Here is a 21,470-nt window from a genome sequence, read left to right on the forward strand (position 1 = left end):
TCACTGTCGGCAGCGGGAAAGCGATTAGCAGGCTCTCCTCTCCTAAACGGAACGATCAGCTCTTGCAGTGGAGCCGAAACCAGGCTGCGCACGCGCATTGCCTCCTGGACAACCCACAGGCAACAACCCACCTCCAGCCAGAGGCGTGTGCGCGTGCGCAGCGTTAGCGGGCGGGGCCGCGCGCGCGTCCCGGTTGCCTGGTTACTGCTGCGCAACAATAGCGCCGGCCTGCGGTCCGGTGCAGCTGGGTCTTGGCCGCTAGAGGGGGCGGTTGGCCCTCATTTTTCGAGGAGCCTGAGAAAGAGCGGGTAGGATCCCCGCGGTCCTGGCCCTTCGAAACCGGCCTCTCTGCGAATCCCAAATCCCAGACCCCGGCCCGGACCCAGATTACGGACTCCGGTCCCGCCCCAAACTACCTACCCTGGCCAGGGTCCAAACCTGGGGGAGGGCAGACGGGCAACTCTCCGCCTTTCCTCCGGCGCAGCACACCTTCATCTTTCCAACCTGATCCTGATCTTTGGAGAGCGATGCCGCTTCCCGACACCATGTTCTGCGCTCAGCAGATCCACATTCCCCCGGAACTACCCGACATCCTGAAGCAATTTACCAAGGCAGCGATTCGCACCCAGCCCGCGGACGTGCTGCAGTGGTCCGCGGGGTAAGTACCCCGGACCAGTGCCTGAGAAAGCCCGCGGTCCGCGTGCCTAGGCGAGCTAGTGAATCCTCCTTTCTGGAGCGGTGGTCCCACTCCCAGAACGCTTAGAGTATCGGCAAGACTTCACTTTAGCATCGGTGCTACCTACACCTAAGTATCTATCTAGGAAGCATCGTGGTTTATTGACTATGGGACTAGAAATTACTGCACAATGCTCACTTATCTACAGAGTAATAACAGTTCTGTTGTTGGAGAGTGATGTTTACGCAGATAGAGTAAAATTTAGAAAGCATTTGCTTGGGGTATAAAGTTTCTTCATTGTGGTAACACAATTACAGACAGAGGGAATCTTGTGGCCATGTTCCTCCTCCTCAGGGTATCCTCCCAGGGCTAGGTACTGGCTGACTCGGAACGACCGAAGTCCTGTTGGGGTTCTCAGCCCAAGGCTGTCATAAGGCTCAACTCTGTCCAGCTTAGTTGACAGCAACTGAGCTTTCAAAAGTTTTTGTGGCAAGCTTTCTATTTCCAGAAACAGTCATTCCTAATTTTAAAGTTACAAGTCAACAGACCTTAGAACCATTAAAATAAACCCTTTTGATTTTACAGGAAAACTCTTTACCCTTTTTCAACAAATTTAGAAGCTCAATTTTATGCTCATAAGAATCAGTATAAAAGCAACCAAAATGTTTTAGTAACTAGCATATCAAATTTTGCTGACCTCTAAACTATATAACCAAGGTGAATTAGTTTCCTATGACTAGTGCACAGAATTTGATGGTTTAAAACTACACATTTATTCTCTTAAAGTTCTGGTGGCTCAAAGTCCAAAATCAGTTTCACCAGGCTAAAGTCAAGATGTTGGCAAGGCCTTGCTCTGTCTGGAGGTTGGAGGGAGAGTCCATCTTTGGGATTCCCCAGCTTCTAGAGTTTCATTCCTTGGATTCTTGGCTCATGCCCTCTTCTTCTGTCTTTAAAGCCAGCAGTATGGCATCTTCAAGTCTGCCTCTTCTAAGGACACTGGCAATTGCATTTAGGACCCATCCAGCTTACCCAGTGTAATTTTTCCACCTCCAAATCCTTACATAACAGGCAAAGTTCCTTTTACCATGCAAAATAAGACCCACAGTTTCCATGATTAGGACATGGATGTCTCTGGGGCCCTCACTGAACCTCCCACACGAGGCTCCTGCTTGTGTACCTGGTGCTTTGCTTTCTGACAAACACTTCTGTCAATTGCTTCTGAAATATTCTCCAAAGGTTTTTGCCCAGAAAAATCATGGCCTAAATAAAAGATAGTTGGGACTCATAAGATTTATTGGTACTCTACAACATTCTAAGGTTTAATAACTTTCTTGGAACATTAAATTATATTTGGTAATGCTTTAGAGACAACTAATACTTTAAGCTTCCCTTTAAAAGACTTAATTGAGAACTTTCTGAATGTTCCATGGAACTAAGTTCAGAATTTAGGAGAAAAGACGAGCATCACTCATTAAGCAATGTGTGTGTAGTGGACTCGGAGGTGTCCCAGCACAGAATCTGTTAGAATGTTGTTCAGAAGAAGGTGAATTGGTCTTTGAAAGATTTCGTAGGCAGAGATTGGTATTCCAAGATGAGGACACAGCATGTGAACAAAGGGCCTGTGTCGAAAAGAACAAAATAAAAAATAAAAAGAGAGCAGGAAACCAGGGTGCATATGGAAGTAACTGCTGTGGAGGACTCAAGTGCACGTTCAGGTTAGCATTCTTTTCAAATGGGATTTACCAGCGGCAAAGGTAGGACATACAGCCTTGCCCCCCAGCCTGTGTACTTTGCTGTGATGTCACAGTGAGTTGGCTGTGCCTTATTGTGTCATCGAGCAATTGTGCATCACGCAGTAGGATGGAAGCCAGAATTGGTTGAGCGCTAAAAGGCTACTTTCGCTCACACATGCCTCCGGGGAACTAGCAGAGCGTAACACAGGCTGGTCTTGTCACTAATGCAGGCTTTCCCAGTCTTGGCTCACTTGACACTATGGTGGGGACCATTTTGAGGGTTAGAGAGAGGTGGGGGTATAGGATCCTTAGCAGCATCCTAGTGTGTACCCACTAGATGGCGGTAACACCATCCACCACCTGTGGCGACAACCAAAATATCCCTGGGAACTGTCAGCGCCTTCTCAGGAAGGGGGAGGACCCAGATCGCCCCCTGCTGAGAACCACTGTTCTGCAGGCTCCATCCAGCTCGGGTCGGATTTGGTAGGCTGTGAAGAATAAAGTCCGTGAGGCAGGCGAAAACCCTAATTAGGAACAAAGCTAAACACCCCTCCGTCAGCCTGGCACCTTAGGTCTCAAGGTCCGCATTTGTCCGACTCTCCGCTGCCTTGTTTTGATTCTCCCTCAAACCATTAAACAAACGGGAGATGACTGGAGTTGTCTTAAAAGCGTGAAAGCAAAGTTGAATCTGAGGGGTGGAGAGAAAGGGGAGAATATAAAATTTGTTTTAGCCTATCAACTGTCTTCTTATCTACGTTTTATTACATATGCAGAGATGTTTCTAATTATTCATATCTTTTAAACTATCACCTGCGGCCACCTCCAGCACGCTGGCCCGAAGGGAAGTGAGTTTTGCAGAAGAACCCGCCTGGCCCTCCTCCGCCTCCCTCCCCCCAGCCAGAGGCTGGGTGTGTGTCCTCTCTTCACTTGTTGCCCCAAACATTTCTGTGTCCTTTCTTGTCACCCATATAAGCAGCAATATTTGGGGTCCAGAAAGGAGCAGTTAAGGGAAAAATACTAGAAAAATAAACAAAAGAACAAACCAGGCAGGAAGAGTGGAAGGGAGGGGAGGGGCAGCCTCTGCCTTAGCACAGTGACGCAACCCTTCCCGGTGGCGCAGATCGAGGGCGTCCCCGACCTGCGTGCCTTAGAGTCGAATGGGCAGCGAAGGCTGCCCTCCAGCCCCTGGAAAAATGGCAAGGCCCAGAAGGCACTGTCGCTGTCCTGGGCTTGCAGACAGAGAGACAGGCAGCGGAGGGGGCGGGCAGTAGGGGAGCTGAGTGGAGGAGTAGGGACCGACCTGCGCCTTCAGACTCCAGCGCTTTACTCCCCGATCACTGTTGGGCGCAGTGTTCGTTTAAGAAAGTGCACGAATTGTTAACTGATATGCTTTTTGTGTATTGCTGGGTCTTCAGAGATCTCTGTTGTTTGTTAGGTATTTTTCAGCTTTGTCAAGAGGAGATCCACTTCCTGTAAAGGACAGAATTGAAATGCCCGTGGCCACTCAGAAAACAGACACCGGCCTGACTCAAGGGCTGCTGAAAGTTTTGCACAAGCAGGTATCAGAGGGTTTGTAGTACCAGCCAGCTTAACTTGAGCAAAAGCCCTGCCGTCCGCCAGTGCCTGGCGGAAGCCACCACCGCCGGCATCCTTGCACGGTGCTTTCCCCGCCAGAACCCTTGGAGTTTCACTTGAGGAGGACGCTGTTGTATTCAGTGCCTCTCTCTAGCTGAAAGAACCCAAAATATTTGCTCAGGCTTAGATCGTAAAAAAGTGAAGTGTAATTTCTTTTAAATACCAGATTAAGATGCTTAGATGCTACAAGACTGAAATAAAAGTCTAAAAATGTGAAAATATGACATTTGAGACATGGGAGCCACATTGGGAAGGTGTGTGCATGGAAGCTGTGTGTGTGCTGAAGTGATGGAGTGGAGGACGGCTGTCCTGGGGAGGGGTTTGGGGGAGGGGGTTGGGGGGAGGGCTGGTGTCCAGCCCTCCAGACAGCCTGGGCCTGGCCCCGCCCTGGCAGCCCCGAGTGAGTCTCCTCCCTGCCCACCTGCTGGCTTTTAAAGGAACCAGTTCAGGAGAACTCGGCCAGCTTTGGGGCTCTGCGTTCTACATTTTTAGACTTTTATTTCAGTCTTGTAGCATCTAAGCATCTTAATCTGGTATTTAAAAGAAATTACACTTCACTTTTTTACGATCTAAGCCTGAGCAAATATTTTGGGTTCTTTCAGCTAGAGAGAGGCACTGAATACAACAGTGTCCTCCTTGGGTCCTGTTGCTAAAAACAACACTAAGGGTAGAAACTTGATTTTTAAAGTGACTGGTCCCCATTACACATTTTTAAAGATAATTTTTTATTTTTAAATTACAGTTGACATACAATATTATGTTAGTTTCAGGTGTACAGACAGCATAGTGCTCATTTTAGATTTTGAGGTAAGGGGAAATGAATAGCCATTGAAAGGGGGTAGCTTGGGAAAAGACATGCCAGTATTGCCCAAGGCTTTACACGCAGAGCAGTACTAGCAGGTCACTAAAGCGACCCATGTTTTAAAATAGCAGGAGGTATAAGTTTATTTTCAGTCTCAAGATTTCTCCCCTGTAACTGTTGCCATGATTTTGGGGGTGGATTTTAAGTGTTTTTATTTATCGAAGTTCATTTTTATCGTGAAGTATTTCGGGTAGACTGAGAATCATGCACCCAGTATCAGCGCGCCCGGTTTATGAGGTTACAGTGCTGGGCCACGTTTGCCTCACGGTCCTTGCTTGAGAAGTGAGGTGTCGCCGAGCTCGCTGTCCCCTCCCCGCACGTGCGTCTCCCCCGCTGCACGCACCCCCCCTTCCCTCCCCAGGGCTAACTGGGTCGTGAATTCCGAGTTCCCCGGTCCCTGCGTGGGGTTGGCCAGTTGGGGTATGTTCAAGTATTCACAGCATCATATTATTTTGTGGAGTTTAAAGCTTATATAAACTATACTGTGTTTTCTAAACAGTGTAGCCACAAGCAATATGTGGAATTAGCTGACCTTGAGCAGAAATGGAAAAATTTGTGCCTGCCAGTCGAAAAATTCAGAGCTATCCTGCAGTTGGATCCTTGTGAACACAAGATTGAATGGATGAAGTTTTTAGCACTTGGATGTAGCATGCTTGGTGGGGTATGTACCCAGAAATAGCGTATTGATAATTCTGTGTAATTGTAGGCCTGCCTGAAAAATAACTTAGGTGTTTCAGTGACTGAAGCAATCACATTACTTTAGTGACTTTGTCTCAGAAAAGCAATGTTTTTCAGATACCTAATGTATTTTCAGGATTATGGTTATTTTAATCTACAGAAGTTGAATACTTATGAATATCTCAATTTAAAAGATGTTAACAGTAGCCCTGGCCAGGTAGCTCAGTTGGTTAGCACCTTGTTCCCAACGCACCGAAAGATGTCAGCAGTAGATAAAATATATGGGTGCTGTTAAACTGTATTTAGGTTCTAGAAAAAAATGCATCAATGACTTTCTATTAAACTACACATCATTTGGCAAAGATAACACCTGTTCTCCTAATCTGTGGAGAGAAGCACAGAATTATTTTATACTTCAGTTAAAATCTATTATTAGTAACTAACAGGTACAGTACAGCTCTGCTGATGGTAGAGTATGACCCAAGGACTTAGGAGTGAAGACCCAGATGACCCTACTGTTTCCGAGGTGAGGGGTTTGTGAGCCTAGGAGGTCAGTCACTTCCTGGTTCACACTCATCATGGGTCCATGCATGAGCCTCTTTGATTCAGTTTTAATTTTTAAAAATTCCTTTACGGAATACCACTTGACATGATCACTGGCGCTGACAGTAACCCACCCCCCCGCAAAGGCAGGCTCTCCTGCCTGTCACACTCCCCTTTATCACATATACGAGGTCTGTCCAGAAGAAGTCCAGCCACTGTTAATATAACAACAGTTTGTGCGACACTGATATAACCTGTAGCCAAGGAGAGTGGACTGGAATGTGCATTGTGAATAATGATGACTTCACTTTCTAGTCGGTGGGGGCGCTAGATGTCATCAAGTGAGCATGTGTACTGTGTGGCTGTCGCATTCAAAACGATTGTGCGAGTAGAACAATAAATCTGCATCAGATTTTGTGTTAAGCTTGAACATTCCTCTGTGGAACCTGGTCGGATGATGTACGAGGCTGCAGCTCTGGGCAGCTGGGGGTCGGCAGCTTCATCACTACACCGTGCCCGTTCATGCATCACGTCTTGTGCAGAGTTTTTTGGTGAAACATCCAATCACTGAGGTGACTCAGCCCCACTACAGCCCAGATTTGGTGCCCCATGACTTCTGGCTTTTCCCCAAACAAAAACCACCTTTGAAAGGCAAGAGATTTCAGAGCATCGATGAGACTTAGGGAAATACGATGGGGCAGCTGGTGACGATTGGGAGAACTGTGCAAGTTCCCAAAGCGCCTACTTTGAAGGGGACTGAGGCATCATTGTACAATGTTTCTTCAATTAATGTTTCTATTTTTCATAGTGCATGGCTAGATAGTTTCCAGACAGATCTCGTACATACCCCGAGAAATACCTTATTGTAGTTCTGTTTATAGTTATGAAAAGATAATTGTGCTGTAGTAATCTTCTGGGACTTTTTCATTCCCAGTTGGATTTCTACAGTTATCCAGATGGGTCATTACAGATGGGTGTAGATCACCTCCTCTGCCATGTAATACCTTCTGTGGGGACACGCTGCAATTCACTGCCTATTAATGGCTCCAGCTGAGAAACCCTGAAAGCCCCGTCAGGTCAGGGGTCGGGCTGGTGGCTGTGTAATGTTGCTCAGTTTTGCTGTGTGACTGCCCAGAGGCAGTGTCCCCGGTCAGCCACAGAGAGGGTGGTCAGCCCTGGGCTCATTGTGCCGAGGGCTGAATGCTGGCTGACAAGTAGGAAAGACAGCATCGGGGTCACCGGGGGAGTGGGATCTCAGTGGGGTGTTATAGGACAAGTACATTTAAGTATTTAAAAATTTCATGTTGCTTAGTTTCTCTGGAACTCTGTGAAAGCAAGATTTTAGTAATATAAAATTAGTCTCAAACATATGAATTAATGTTTATGGGTTTGTGCCTCTTAGTTTTGATGAGAAAGCAGAATATTTCATATTTTAGGATCCATCTTTGTAATGTCTATCTCCCTAATTGTGAAAATGAAGCCCCAGACTTAAAACCGCAAGGGATCTGGTTTGGCAGATTGGGTCTCTTATCCATGTGCAGTGCGTGGCACTAGATGGAGATACCTTGTCAAGGATGGAGCTTCACCTTCTACACTGCATCCTGGGGGAGGGGGTGGGAAACAGCAGCAGGCCTCTCTTCTTCCTGTAGCAGGTGATGTGGGTCCAGCTCTGTCCCCTAACCAAGCCCTTACCGTGGCTGGGTTCACTGTCGGCCCTTGTCCTACCTCTCCCCTACAGTCCCTTCCTGGTGTGGAAAGTCATGGCCCCTGCCTGCCGTCAGGGATGAAGTTCAAGTGTGAAAGACTTGGGGGTGGGCGGGGGGGGGGGGGTACTGGCTCGCCTGGACCTGCCCTGCCCTGCACAGTGCAGAAATGAGCTCAAACAGCCGTTGGTGGCAGGGGTGGGGAGGCCCCCGGAAGCAGGCTCGGATGCAGAGGCAGGGATTCCCCTTATTGATGCCACTGTATACCTATGTTGGCAGGGCAGCTTGGAAGTGCACTGACTTGAAGCTGTGACTTCCAGAGGATGGTTCATGGTGTAGTTTGGCATCTTAACATTTATCTTTATGCTTAAAAAAAAAAAAGACCTTCAAAAAGGAGGAAATGAAGAAGTGAAGCAAGATGAAGAGGAGTAATTGAGAATGGACCGCTGCTTCTTGTTTCATCTAGGGTTTCTGTGAAATTGGGACCTAGTCTCTGTGCGTCCACGGTGGACGCTGATCCTGCTGCCGCCGCCTCGTCATCTGCCTGGCTTGTGGCAGATCCTTTCTCCGTGCTCCAGAGTTTCTCTTAAAAATCACTCTAGTCAGATAAACCAAGTTTAGGGTTTATATAGAGACTGGAACCCACCTCCCCATGCCGTCACAGCCCTGTGTGGGGCACTGGTCTGTGCTGCGCCCTGCTCTGCCTGCTGAGGATTACAGAGTGAACCTGAGAGGCCCACACCCCTGGGCCCCCCGGAGCTGACACCCTGTTACCTCTCCGAGCGCTGAGCTCTGCTCTGGCCATTGTGTTGAAAGCTGCAGGCGGGGCCAGCGGCCCCACGGGCTGCCCCAGGCAGGTCGGGTGTGGTGGTGCTTCCCGCCCTCCCGCCCAGTGCCTCGTGTGCTTACCTGGTGAAAGGATCACGCCTGTATGTTGTGACCTGCGTCTTTACATTCCTGCAGCACCATCAGTGGCCCTGTCATGTGATCGTGGCTTCCTCAGTCAGTGTGTGTAGGGAATGGGGGGCTTGGCTCACAATTTTCTGATGCTCTGAAAATGATCCCCATGCTTAAAACAAAACAAAACCAAAAATTTTCATCCACCACTTTAATGCTAAGAACATCGCTGGTGGCACCTGCCCCGGGGTGGAGGGGGCATCCTCGCTTACTTCCCACTGCCTTCTGCTCAGTGTGCCCGGTCGCCTCCGAAGCCTGTTCCGGGGACAGCCGCCTTCTGCCCTCCGTAAGTGAGGGCCGCCGCCCAGACCTGTGTGGTGACAGAGAGGAAGGGGCCGCTCTGGCGTTTCTGGGCTCGCCTGTCCCCGGTACCAATCAGCCCATTGGCGGGCCCAAGTCTCTCTCTCTGTGGGGAAGAGGAGAGCTGGGGTAGGCTTTCCACTGGTGCTGTCACTGTGCTCCCACCCAGTCCACGCACGATGGTGGACGCTGCACGTGCTGGTCCCTCCATCCCTTTCCTGGCCAGTGCCAAGGGCAGTGTCCGGCCTGAGCAGATTGGCTTCACTCTGGGGCCATGTCCCAGCCCCTCGGAGAATGTGGGTCTCCCACCCTCACCTGCCACAAGCCCCAGGACAGCGTCTTCAACGAGACGTCCTGTGAGGGTAAGAAAATGAAATGAAGAGGCTCACAGGCTTTCTAAAAATGAGAGTTGGGGTTGAGACCACACTTTGACATTAAATCTGTCGGCCTCCTGAGCGCAGTCAGGCCGCACCTCAGGAGCAAGACCTTCTTTGTTCTTAGTTTGTCTAAAGGGGTCGGTCGAGACATTGTTCTCATCTTTATTTCCATGCTCGCTAAAAGGGGCACTTCGTAGGGTTGGGTGAGGGGGTTCTGTGCGTCATCCTGACGGCAACTAAAGCTCTGAAATTGAAGAATTCCATAGACCTGCACGTGGAAGAGGCTCAGGAACCACAGACGCCGCCGGGCCCGTGTTTCTCACACGCCTGCACTTCAGTTTCAGATGGTGGCTTGGGCAGGCGAGAGCGCTTGGCCAAGAACAAAGCGCGTGGGTCAGTCACCCCGTCCCCGGGAGGGCTTAGGTCCCTGACAGGGAACCGCAGGAAGTCAGAGGCCGGCCGCCTGCCGAGGCTGTGAGCAAGAAGCCTGACTGCCCACCGCCCTCTGGAGTCAGAAGTCTGTTTATAGGAAACAACTCTCAGTGCAAAACCAAGCAAGTTGCTTTATGATCTCTCTTGGATGTAAAAATTACTGCAAATCTTACTGTCAGAAATGTTAGCACCAGTAATGCCATCGTGCCTTTGCGGAAGGCAGGGATGCCAAGATGTTTGGATGGGTTTCTTTCCTTAAATACCTCCTCCTCCAGAGTGGGGGAACCTCCCGTCACACAGACCTCGTCTGCCTGCTGCTCGCCGGCCCCCTGCCACTGGTGTCAGATGCAAAAGTAAAGTCCAACGTAATAACACGCCTTGGCAAAGTTTCAGGCAAGAAACACATATTGTAAAACACACAGCTTCAATTTCAGCAAGTCCTCTCTCCAGCACAGCCTTGTAGAGGACGGCTTCACCGTTCCTTATGGAAGTGCCGCGGACAAGTGGCCCTCCCACTGGAGCATCGCCCGGGACTGCTCTCCACCCGGTGTTCCGCCCTGCCCTGAGTCCCAGCTGTCAGTGATGGGCGGAGTCTGTTCTGCCCAGCCTTCACCCCCTGCAGCCCAATGCCTGGAATCCTGGGAATGTGGCCGAGTGTCTGCCCCACCCTTCCCTCCCTGAGCCAGCCGAGCAGCTATTTGCACAGGGGAGTGTGGTGCTTCTCAGCAGTGCCTGCCTCTGCTCCTGGCTGGTTTACCTTGAGCAAGTAACTCTGCTTCTCTGGGCCCCACTGTCCTCTCCTTACAGGGTTACTGTGAGGAGGAAGGGGGGTGCCCTGTCAAGCTCTCAGACGCTTCATCCTGTGCAAGAACCTTCCTTCTTTCCCGCTGCCTCTTACAAATGCACTGGGAGGACCTGGTGGAGCTCCTGGAGCACTGGGGAAACAAGCGGCCACGTTGTGAGAGGGTCACATGTCCGGGACCCGCGGGAGGCTTGTTGGAGCTGAGGGCAGCCACCAGCCAGTCTCAGCAAGACGAGCGTACAGCAACAAGGAAATGAGTTCTGCCAACTGCCAGGGTGAGGCTGCCACTGGTTCCCTCAGCAACAGAGCCTCTGCGTGGAAACCAAGCCCGGGCTCACACCTGCACTGAGCCTGACGAGGGGACCAGCTAAGTTGTGTCCAGACTCCCGACCCCCAGAAACTGCCACATAACAAAAAAAAAGGGTGTTGTTTAAAAAAGAAAGAAAGACAGAAAGAAATGGAGGGATGGAAGAAAGGAAGGAGGAAGGAAGGAAGGAAGGAAGGGCCTGGCTTCAGCCATTTGCATGTCCCAGAGGGGGTGAGAGCGCTCTCCCCACACCAGCACTGATACAGGCAGGCAGGCAGGTACCGGGATTTTCCCTACAGCCGTGGCTTTGCCCTGGGAGGAAGGCCCTCCTCTGTAGTGCTTGCCCACGGATGTGGCAGAACTGCTCCCACCGCAGCTGATTGCAACCTGCCCACAGATGGCCAACCATCTCACAAAATTCCTGGAAGCATGACACTGTCTTTGACACAGGCGATGGCTCCCCCACCCCGAATGTGTCCCCTCATGCCTTCATGGCTTGAGTGGCTTGAAGGGGAGGCTGGGATGGGTCATGTGCTCTGGAGGTTTAGTGGTGTGGGGTGGAAGGCTTCCCTGAAGATGGGCACCTGGGCTGCAAGTCGAGGATGTCGCCCACGCTGGGGTGAGGGTGCGTGGTGCAGGCAGAGGGACAGAGCATGAGTGAGGTGCCCAGTGCGCAGGGGAGGCAGGCAGGGTGCTCTCCAGAACCGAGGCAAGGCCCAGAGCAAGGGCAGGCAGGCCCTGCACAGAGTCCAATGGGCAGGTGGGTGTCAGCAGGACCCTGCCAGCCCCCACCCTTCACAGGTGGCCCCTCTAATTGGTAACAGTGTGCTTTGTCCCTAGGTATGTTGTGGGGCCAAAGGGTTCTGCATCGGCTTAGGAGGTGTATCTTTATGTAATCAGCTCTATGAATTTACTAATCAAAATACATAGAACCATATGTAGCATAGCATCATAAGTTTTTCAGTGATGTAAAATTCATTGTGATTGGCTTTAACATTATTTTTAGAACCACCTTGGATATGATTAAATATGGAGAAGCTTTGGGCACTGAACACAGGGGAGATATTAACAGATGTTCCAAATGGGAGAAACCATGCAAATAAGTGGGTTTTGAATACCCGTGGCAAACGTCAGAGACTTTTTAGTCCTGCCTAAGGCTGGCATTATTTTGTTGCCGAGGCATTGACTCTTGGCCCTCGTGAGGAACAGCGGAAACACGCAGTGGAGGTTCGGGGGCAGACGCCACCCTCCCCGGGTTTCCCCATCAGCCCCGGTTAGAGGGCATCGTAGCGGTGACTATTCCGACTCTGGCAGGGAACACAACCATCGTTCTTTTATCTTACCTAGACGCCCAGCTCCATGCTCCCATGTGTTTCTTAACCAGTTTGCCTTTTTGGGGGCCTTTGTTATGTAACTAGCAAGGTCCTCCAGATGCTAGGTAAATAAATAGGATCCAAAAAGTCAATTACATACTGAAAGTATGTGCTCCAATAGTACCTCTTTGCCCTTGACTTGGGAGTCACAGTATGTCTTCTCCGGGCTGTAACAGCCGATGACCGCTGCACGGCTGGCTGTCAACCTCTTCACAACACAGCCACACTGCACCCTCAGCTTTGCCAGAAGATGGTGCTCACAGCCTGTTCTGTGGCTTTGGCAGCACCTTAACTGTTAGCTCCTTGACTTTGAAGTAGCCAAGATGTGGACACTGGGCGGTGGATAGTTTTTCCTGTGAGACGCTAGCATTAATCAAAGTGGCTTAGGTGTATTAAAAAATAATTGAGTCTTTGTTTCTGCTTTCGGAGTGGTATGTATCCTAGTACTTCTATCACAAATTCTCTTACGCAGTTATCGCTCACACTGCCACGAGGATCAAGTCATCAGCCCGGCAGCTTACAGTTCATAAAACCTGCGGTCCCCCCCCCACAGCAGTCACTCTGTTTTATGGAATGGTAATGTGTATGTACACGAAGCCACAGAACAGCACCTCGCAAGATGAAAGTAGGTCCCTCCCTCTCCCTTTCACGCAGTCGCTGCGCCCAGCCTGGACCCGTCTTTAGAAACAAAGATGTGAGGGCTCTGGGAGCCCAGAGTCATCTCGGTGTCTGTGATCTGCAGGGGCTGCTGAATCATGAAAGCTGACAGCAGCTCAGCCAACTTTTGAACCTCAGTCCTCTCGCAGATGAGGAAGGTGAAGACTTTGAAGAAGATAGTGATGATGATGATGATACTGCACTTCTTCTTCCAGAACTTTGGTGATAGCATGGTTGGACCTGGGGACTATCATGCTAAGTGAAATAAGCCAGGCAGTGAAAGACAAATACCATATGATCTCACTTGTAGCTGGAATCTAAGGGACAAAATAAACTAACGAGCAAAATAGAACCAGAGGTACAGGAACAAGGAACAGACTGGCAGCTGTAAGAGGGAAGGGGGAGGATGGGACAGGTTGAAAGAAGGTGAAGGGATTAGACGAAGAACATACACGCATCACCCATGGACATGGACAGCGGTGTGGGAGGTGTATCTTTAAGGAGATCAATATTCCCATTTTAAAAGTTACTCCTATTTTAATATAAAATTGGTGGGTTAAAATTTTTCAGACCAGTTGCACCCTGATGAAACCTTTCCTTTTTATTTCTTTCTTTATGGCAAGTAGACACTCACCTGGTCCTTAATTTAGATCAAGAACATAGTGTACTTTGGGAGAATTTCTGTAAAATATAATCAAGTATTTATTCTGCTAGTGTCTTTGCTGCCAGTTTTGGGAAGTCCAAGCATTAATTACCACCCCTCCCCACCCCCATTTGTGGTTTCTAGTCTTTGAATAGTGCAATGAAGCACGTGTGTGAGATCCTGACCAAAGATGAGGAGGGGGGCCCTGCACGCATCCCCTTTGAGACTTTCTGTTACGTCTACCGTTACCTGTCGTCCCTGGACTCGGATGCCTCTGCTGTGGAAACGGAGGCCTACCTTAACTCTCTAAAGGAAAACACGTAAGTAGCCCTCTGGGGTGTGGGGGGCATATTGACCATCAGAGGTCTTCCCCTCTCCCACCTCTTATCTCTGACACCTGGGTCCCGGCCGATCTTGCTGTGATGTGATGGGAAGGACAGGCGCTCACACGGAGATGTCACCAAGTCGTGCCAAGGAAGCTACGGCAGGAGGCAGCTTTCTTTCCACGGGATTCGGGGCAGTCTGGGGTTCTGTTCTCTTCAGACTTCAGAGGGAGAAAATTAGTCCTGTCTTTAAGAAAAGTTTATCTAAATTTATCTTGATTCTTAAGTATAGTATGTCAAGTGGGTTAAAACCATCGCATGTTGAAAAGAATTCATTTCTCAACGACGAAACGCAGAAACGGAGTACCGCAGGTGGGGGGCGTGGCTGGGCCCACTGACGCAGCCTCGTCCTCTGTTCTGGCAACATTTTTGGGGTGCCGACTGTGTGCCCCATATTGTGCTAGCTGGTGAGGGGTGTGCAGAGGAAGAGCAGCCTGGAGGGCAGGTGGGGCAGTGGGGGTTACCTGTTCCCCCCGAGTACTGGGGGCCGTGGCTGTATAGAAGAGGCGCCCTGCGGGCGGTGCCCACAGCCTCACACCTTCCGTCAGGAGCTGTTGGCCCAGCACATGATCTCGGAGTGCCTGCTCTGTGCCAGGGATGCGGTCCACAGATCAGGTCACCCCGGGCCCCGTGGGGCTGCAGTCTTGGGGACACCAGACGCATAGATCCCCAGACAGCAGGTGGGCTCCAGGGCCATGAGGACCAGAGAGCCCAGGGATGGGGGCTGGACTAGGAGGATGTACATCCCCGTGGGCCCCTGAGGAGCCCCGCCTGGCAGGTGCACGATCACTGCCCAGACGCACATCCCCTCCTACTCCCTGCAAACCTTCCACATCTGGGATGCCCCAGTGAGCCCTGGGCCAGCTCCTCCCTCACTTCCTACCCGACAGAACCCTGGCTACCCCCACAGCCCTCAGTCTTTGCCCCTTCCAAGCCATTTCCTCTCCTCCCTCCTTCAAAATCACATCCCCTCTGAGGCTCCTGGCACCTGACCGTGCCTCCAGACTCCATGGTCCACTGTCTTTTCTCTCATCTGTCATCTGCCAATTTCGTAAGCACTCCCTTGTGGCTCCTCGGATCTTTCTTCCCCTCCCGGTCACTCCTGACACCAGCAGGCCCTTGGGTGGCCCAACACTCTGCCCTCTTGGGTCTCCATCTTGCCTCACACAGTCTCCTTCTCTGCAGCCACCCTTCCCTTAGTCCCTCCTGGGCCTCTTTCTCCCGCACCTGTGCCGCAGCCCCTCCTGCCTTCCCGGGGCCGCCCCCAGGCCCTCAGCAGACACAGCCCAACCTGGAGCCCAGGGCGATCTGCATCCTGCTCAGCATGTCACCAGTCTCCCCGAGCCCGCCCTTCACACCACTGACAGGCCACAGGATGGGGACTGGCGTCCTCCTACCACCAGACCTACCAGCCTCCCATACCTGACTTGGGGTCCATCCCCTCAGCCCGCTTCCCTCCTCTCGAGTGGTGGGGGGCAGTCTGTGCCCTCGAAGAGAGCTTCCCCCACCGTGCCTGCCATGGGACACCACCAGTGTCCTCCTCGCTCCTGGCTGGGCTGGAAAACCGGGAGCCCTGGCTGGACGAGATGCCCGGGGTTGGCGGGGGCATGGCCGTGGGGTAGCACTGCCAGGACCTAGCCTGGGAGGCTCGGGAAGCCACTGAAAGTTTACAGCAGTCTCTCGTTGCCAGAAGGACCCTGGCCTGGTGTGTTCCACCTAAGGCGTAAGCCCACATAAAATTCCGCTTGGTGATTTTCTCTCATCACTTGGTTAATGGTGCTTCTGAGCTGTGGACAGGAACTCCACCTGGCCGTGGCTTAAGGAGAAGGGTGGCAAGTGGCCAGGGTGACAGGCATCATTCTCCAATGCTCTGCTGTTCTCTCAGCAGTGACGTGAGACTGCTCCACAGTGTGACTCCCTTGGGCCTGTAGGAGATGGCTGCTTTTCACAGTAAAATACGATTTAGAACCACTCCTAACTGTGCCCCTTTTACTTTTAAAATGTGAGCCCTAAAGACAGGTCTCATTTTTCCCACTGACACTGCACATTGACATTGTTATAGTTCAGTGTTTTTACAGTGTATCTACTGATGTCGACAGTAGAAGTTTACTCATGTCTGCTGTTGTTCAAGGAATATCTAAAAATAGAAAAATCAAAAGACTCTATTGTCAGTACCAAAGCTTCATAGGCTTAAGACAGTTCTTTAACTCTCACTGAACTACCTTTTTAAATGGAAGGGTACCTTTGTTAATTAGTGATTAAAATCTGGGTTGTCAATAAAGAAAAATCTTTAAATACAGTGCTGATTTTTTTGGCATTTAAAAAAATAAAGTTTATTGCAGTATTACTTGAAATAACAACAACAACAACAAAAGACAGGTGAGAAATATTTGTCAGAAGGATGCATGTGAAATATGGTATGTCCATTCATGGGAATTCCATAAAGTTGTTAAAATGAGGCAGATTTGTTGTGCTTCAAGATACAGCAGTAAATATAAAATGCAAGATACGGAACAGTAGAATAGCCCATTTGTGTAGTTAGAAACACTTTTATCAGAAGAGTGGCAAACAATTTTTAATGGTGATAATCTTTCAGGGTTAAGAAGATTAATTTACATTTTATACCTTTCTATACTGTGTTAAGTTTGTACAAATGTATGATTTATATTGATTTTAAAGGTAAACAACATTTCAATACTTTTAATGCATAGCTAGTAACATGGAAAAATGCTCAGAAGCAAGGGGTAAAGTAATATTTACATGGTGATTCTTTATAGATAAATTTCTGACATGAAGAATAGGAAGAAGAAGTAAAATAGAGTTACTATAGTCAAGCTGCTAAGTTAACTAACACCCAAGTAGGCTGGGGCACGAAGAAACAATTCTATCCCTGTTTTAACAAGCCTGGGAACTTCAACTTTGAACTTGCCAGTCCTACATCAATGCCTGCACATGTATGCATGAAACCTCCAGATAAACCTCTGATTACCCCCGCAGGACTAAGGGAAGAACGTTCACATATCTAGACTGCCTGAAATCCATTATGTAGGCCAACAGTCATTTAGAGGATTACCATCTCAGACCAATCCAGAGACTAAGAATTCAGAACTGATTCTTCTCAAGAATATACATTTCCCCATAAGAACTCTTAGTTGCTCTTTCTTCTTTGCTGCACTGGGTATTGCCTAAATGTTTTTCTGGTGTGCAAACCCTAAGGCCCTTGAAAAAATCTTCGTCATTCCTTTCTAACCAAAGCCTCCTGATTTCAGTTATGCTCAGCTGACACATATAAAAGCTGAGCACAAACACTGAAAAGTTAACATGCCTATCGCCAGATAACAGGCTTGTGGCTTACTTTAACATTTTTTTATGCTTTTCTATATTTTTCAACATCTTAAAATGAGAGTGCAAACTTTTAATACCAAAAATAAAAAAATAAGTATCTTCAAAAATAGAGATGAACAGGATGATCTCCATGGCAGGTAACACTCAAAACCTCAAAGACACAAAAATCGAACATGGACAGTCCTGAGATGGCTGCTTTTTAATTTCATGGAGCTCTTTAAGCAAAGGATTTCACTGTGACTGAGACAAGGGAGAGATTAGTAAAGGCAAGAAAAAAAAATGCCATTTAGTACGTTATTAAGTAAAGAAAAGGTTGAAATTCAAGTCAATGGGAGCACCAAGAGATAGAAAACTATGATGAAATTACATTAAGAAAAATGTTTTTCTTCTTCCCTTTTTTTCAATTTTTATTTGTGTTTTTTCACCACCCTCATTCCTATTCCCCTTTGGCTTTGTCCATGTATCCTTTATACATGTTCCTGACAACCCTCCCTCCTTTTCTCCCCATTATCCCCTCCCACCTCCCCTCTGGTTACTATCAGTTTGTTCTTAATTTCAATGTCTCTTGTTATATTTTGCTTGCTTGTTTGTTTTGTTGATTAGGTTCCTGTTAAAGGTGAGATCACATGGTATTTGTCTTTCACTGCCTGGCTTATTTCACTTAGCATTATGCTTTCCAGTTCCATCCATGCTGTCACAAAAGGTAGGAGTTCTTTCTTTCTGCTGCCTAGAATTCCATTGTGTAAATATACCACAGTTTTTTGATCCACTCATTTACTGATGGGCACTTAGGTTGCTTCCAGCACTTGGCTATTGTAAATTGTGCTGCTATGAACATTGGGGTGCAGAGGTTCTTTGGGATTGGTGTTTCAGGATTCATATAGTCCCAGCAGTGGAATTGCTGGGTCAAAAGGCAGTTCCATTTTCAGTTTTCTGAGGAAATTCCATACTATTTTCCACAGTGGCTGCACCAGTCTGCAATCCCACCAACAACGTACTAGGGTTCCCTTTCCTGCACAACCTCATCAGCACTTGTTTGCTGATTTGGTTATGATGGCCATTCTGACTGGTGTGAAGTGGTGTCTCATTGTGGCTTTAATTTGCATCTCTGCTGAGTGATGCTGAGCATCTTTTCATATGTCTCTGGGCTGTCTGTATGTCCTCCTTGGACAAATGTCTGTTCAGGTCCTTTGCCCATTTTTTAATTGGGTTGTCTTCCTGGAGTGGAGTCATGTGAGTTCTTTATATATTTTGGAGATCAAACCCTTATCTGAGGTATCATTGGCAAATATATTTTCCCATATGGTTGGTTCCCTTTTCATATTCCTGATGTTTTCTTTAGCCATGCAGAAGCTTTTTATTTTGATGAGATCCCATTTGTTTCTTCTTTCCTTTATGTCCCTAGCTCTAGGGGACATATTGGTGAAAATATTGCTGTGTGGAGTATCTGAGATTTTCCTGCCTGTGTTCTCCTCTAGGACTTTTATGGTGTCACAACTTATATTTAGGTCTTTTATCCATCTTGAGTTCATTTTTGTATATGATGTAAGTTGGTGGTTGAGTTTCATTTTTTTTGTATGTAGTTTTCTAGATCTCTCAACACCATTTGTTGAAGAGGCTATTTTTATTCCATTTTATACTTCTGTCCCCTTTGTCAAATATTAATTGACCATAGAGACATGGGTTTGTTTCTGAGGTCTCTATCCTGTTCCATTGATCTATGCATCTGTTCTTATGCCAGTGCCAGGCTGTTTTGATTACAGTGGCCTTGTAATATAGTTTGATATCAGGTATTGTGATCCCTCCTCCTTTGTTCTTAAAATTGCTGTTGCTATTTGGGGTCATGTATGGTTCCATACAAATTTTTGAAATGTTTGTTATCTGTGAAATATTTCATTGGTATTTTAATGAAGATTTTATTGAATCTATAAATTGCTTTGGGTAGTATGGACATTTTGATGATGTTAATTCTTCCGACCCATGAACACAATACATGCTTCCATTTGTTTGTGTCTTCCTTAATTTCTTTCTTCATGGTTGTGTAGTTTTCTGAGTACAGGTCTTTTACCTCCTTGGTTAGGTTTATTCCTAACCGAGGTCCTTTATTTTTCTTGTTGCTATATCAAATGGGATTTTTTTTCCTGATTTCTGTGTCTGATATTTCATTGTTGTACAAAAAATGCCTTCTGAATATTGATTTTGTATCCTCCTGTTTTGCCAAATTTACTTATTAGGTTGAGTAGTTTTTTTGGTGGAGTCTATAGGATTTTCTATGTACACTATCATACCATCTGCAAACAATGACATCTGCAAAGTTTTCCTTCCTCCTTTCCAATTTGGATGCCTTTTATTTCTTTTTATTGTCTGATTGCTGTTGTTAGGACTAGTACTGATTTTTTTGCCTAGAAATAAATGCCAATTTTTTAAATAAAAAATAGGATGCTTTAATTTTTGAGGTAAGAATTACTGATTAGAGATCATAAATAATTTTAAGGTAAAATTTTAAAATTATATTGCATTTAAATTATATTTAAATTATACTAACTCATATTGTTTCATAAAATTAGTATTGTATTGTGAGAAATTACTAATACGTGTCTTTATCTGTTTCTATTTTAGAGCTTCTAGAAAGAATGGCATGATAGGACTTGTGGATTTCTTAATTCCACAGAGGAAAATTTAAAAAACCTCAAACAGAAAACTCAGAAGATATGGCACTAATACAGAGAAGAACACATTTTAATGTCAAAAGAGTGCTTTTTAAAAACTTGGCACCAATTACAACCTGTCATTAACCACATGCATACATTATGTGAGTTTTTGTGGTAATGGAATGTGACCAGTGCATCTGGGGCGGGGGGGGGGTGGGGTGGGCAGGGTCTATTTAATGATTGCTCTTCATTATGTTCTTGTAAGAACCTTAAAGGCAAATCATTTCCAGCAGTAAAATGATCTAGTTGAGTAAGGCCATCTCTTTGGAAGCTACAGAGTATGGAGGGGGATGGGCAGTTTAAAAATGGCTGTCCTTTTTCTTCACTGGACACTTGACCAGCAGGACAAAGATGCTCTTTACTCCCTGGGGGTGCACCTAAGACTGGCCGGGAAGAGCATCTTCGGTGAATCTAGGTCTTGTCTGGGAAAGGCGGACCTAGGAACTCGTGTTGCTCAAAGGGCAGCCATGGCCATGAAGCAAACTGGACAAACTATCAATCCACTGAACAGGAGTAAGCATCCAAATCCTTTACTTGCATTCCTCTTATACAGTCTTACACACAACATTAGAACCAGTAGAACACTCAATGTAAGGAAATACATTCATCTTGGGTAATTTTTCTGAGAGCTTGGAAATGGTTTGGCTTATTGTTTCTCTGCACATTGGCCACCATGCCAATCAATGTTATCAGTGTTCCAAGACTCATGAAAACCCAAAGTTAACTAATGGCCATGTTTTGCATGGCCCAACTGTTTTCCTGTTATCTGAAAGAGTTGTTTTTTGCACTGAGATGTTTAAAGGATGTTTTCATTTCACTACTAAATGTCCTTATTTGAGATGATCATTTGTCTGGACTTTTTTTTTGGTCACCCTCCCAGTAAATAGACAACACATAGAGATTATTCATAAATTTACAAGTAGCTTTTAGAGTTTTTAAAAGCTTTTACAATTTTTTTCCTGCTTAAAACTTCTAATAGTTTCTGATTGCCCTTTTTTTTCTTTTTAAAGTATATTTTATTGATTATGCTATTAAGTTGTCCTGTTTTTTCTCTCCTTTATCCCTCTCTTCCCTGCACCACCCCACCCTCCAGCATTCCCCACCCCTTAGTTCATGTCTATGGGTTGTACATATAAGTTCTGTGGCTTCTCCATTTCCTATACTATTCTTAACCTGCCCCTGTCTATTTTATGCCTACCAATTACGCTTCTTATTCCCTGTACCTTTTCCCCCCATTCTCTCTCTGCTCACTGATAACCCTCCATGTGAGCTCAATTTCTGTGATTCTGTTCCTGTTTTAGTTGTTTGCTCAGTTTTTGTTTTTGTTTCTTAGGTTCAGTTGTAGATAGTTGT

General features: G+C 47.3%; 1 protein-coding gene across 1 annotated transcript; it reads left to right on the forward strand.

Annotated features, from left to right (window-relative positions):
• The first annotated feature begins 352 nt into the window (after positions 1–352).
• Positions 353–20,241, forward strand: ROPN1L (rhophilin associated tail protein 1 like). Its single transcript, XM_045848259.1, has 5 exons — positions 353–658; positions 3,845–3,968; positions 5,406–5,567; positions 13,823–13,998; positions 20,026–20,241. Exons 1-5 carry the CDS (start codon positions 528–530, stop codon positions 20,087–20,089), a joined length of 657 nt encoding a protein of 218 aa, XP_045704215.1. The 5' UTR covers positions 353–527; the 3' UTR covers positions 20,090–20,241.
• The last annotated feature ends 1,229 nt before the right edge of the window (positions 20,242–21,470 follow it).

The sequence above is a fragment of the Phyllostomus hastatus genome, unplaced genomic scaffold (assembly GCF_019186645.2).
Source record: "Phyllostomus hastatus isolate PE091 unplaced genomic scaffold, TTU_PhHast_1.1 phas_contig_58, whole genome shotgun sequence".
Lineage (NCBI taxonomy): Eukaryota > Metazoa > Chordata > Mammalia > Chiroptera > Phyllostomidae > Phyllostomus > Phyllostomus hastatus.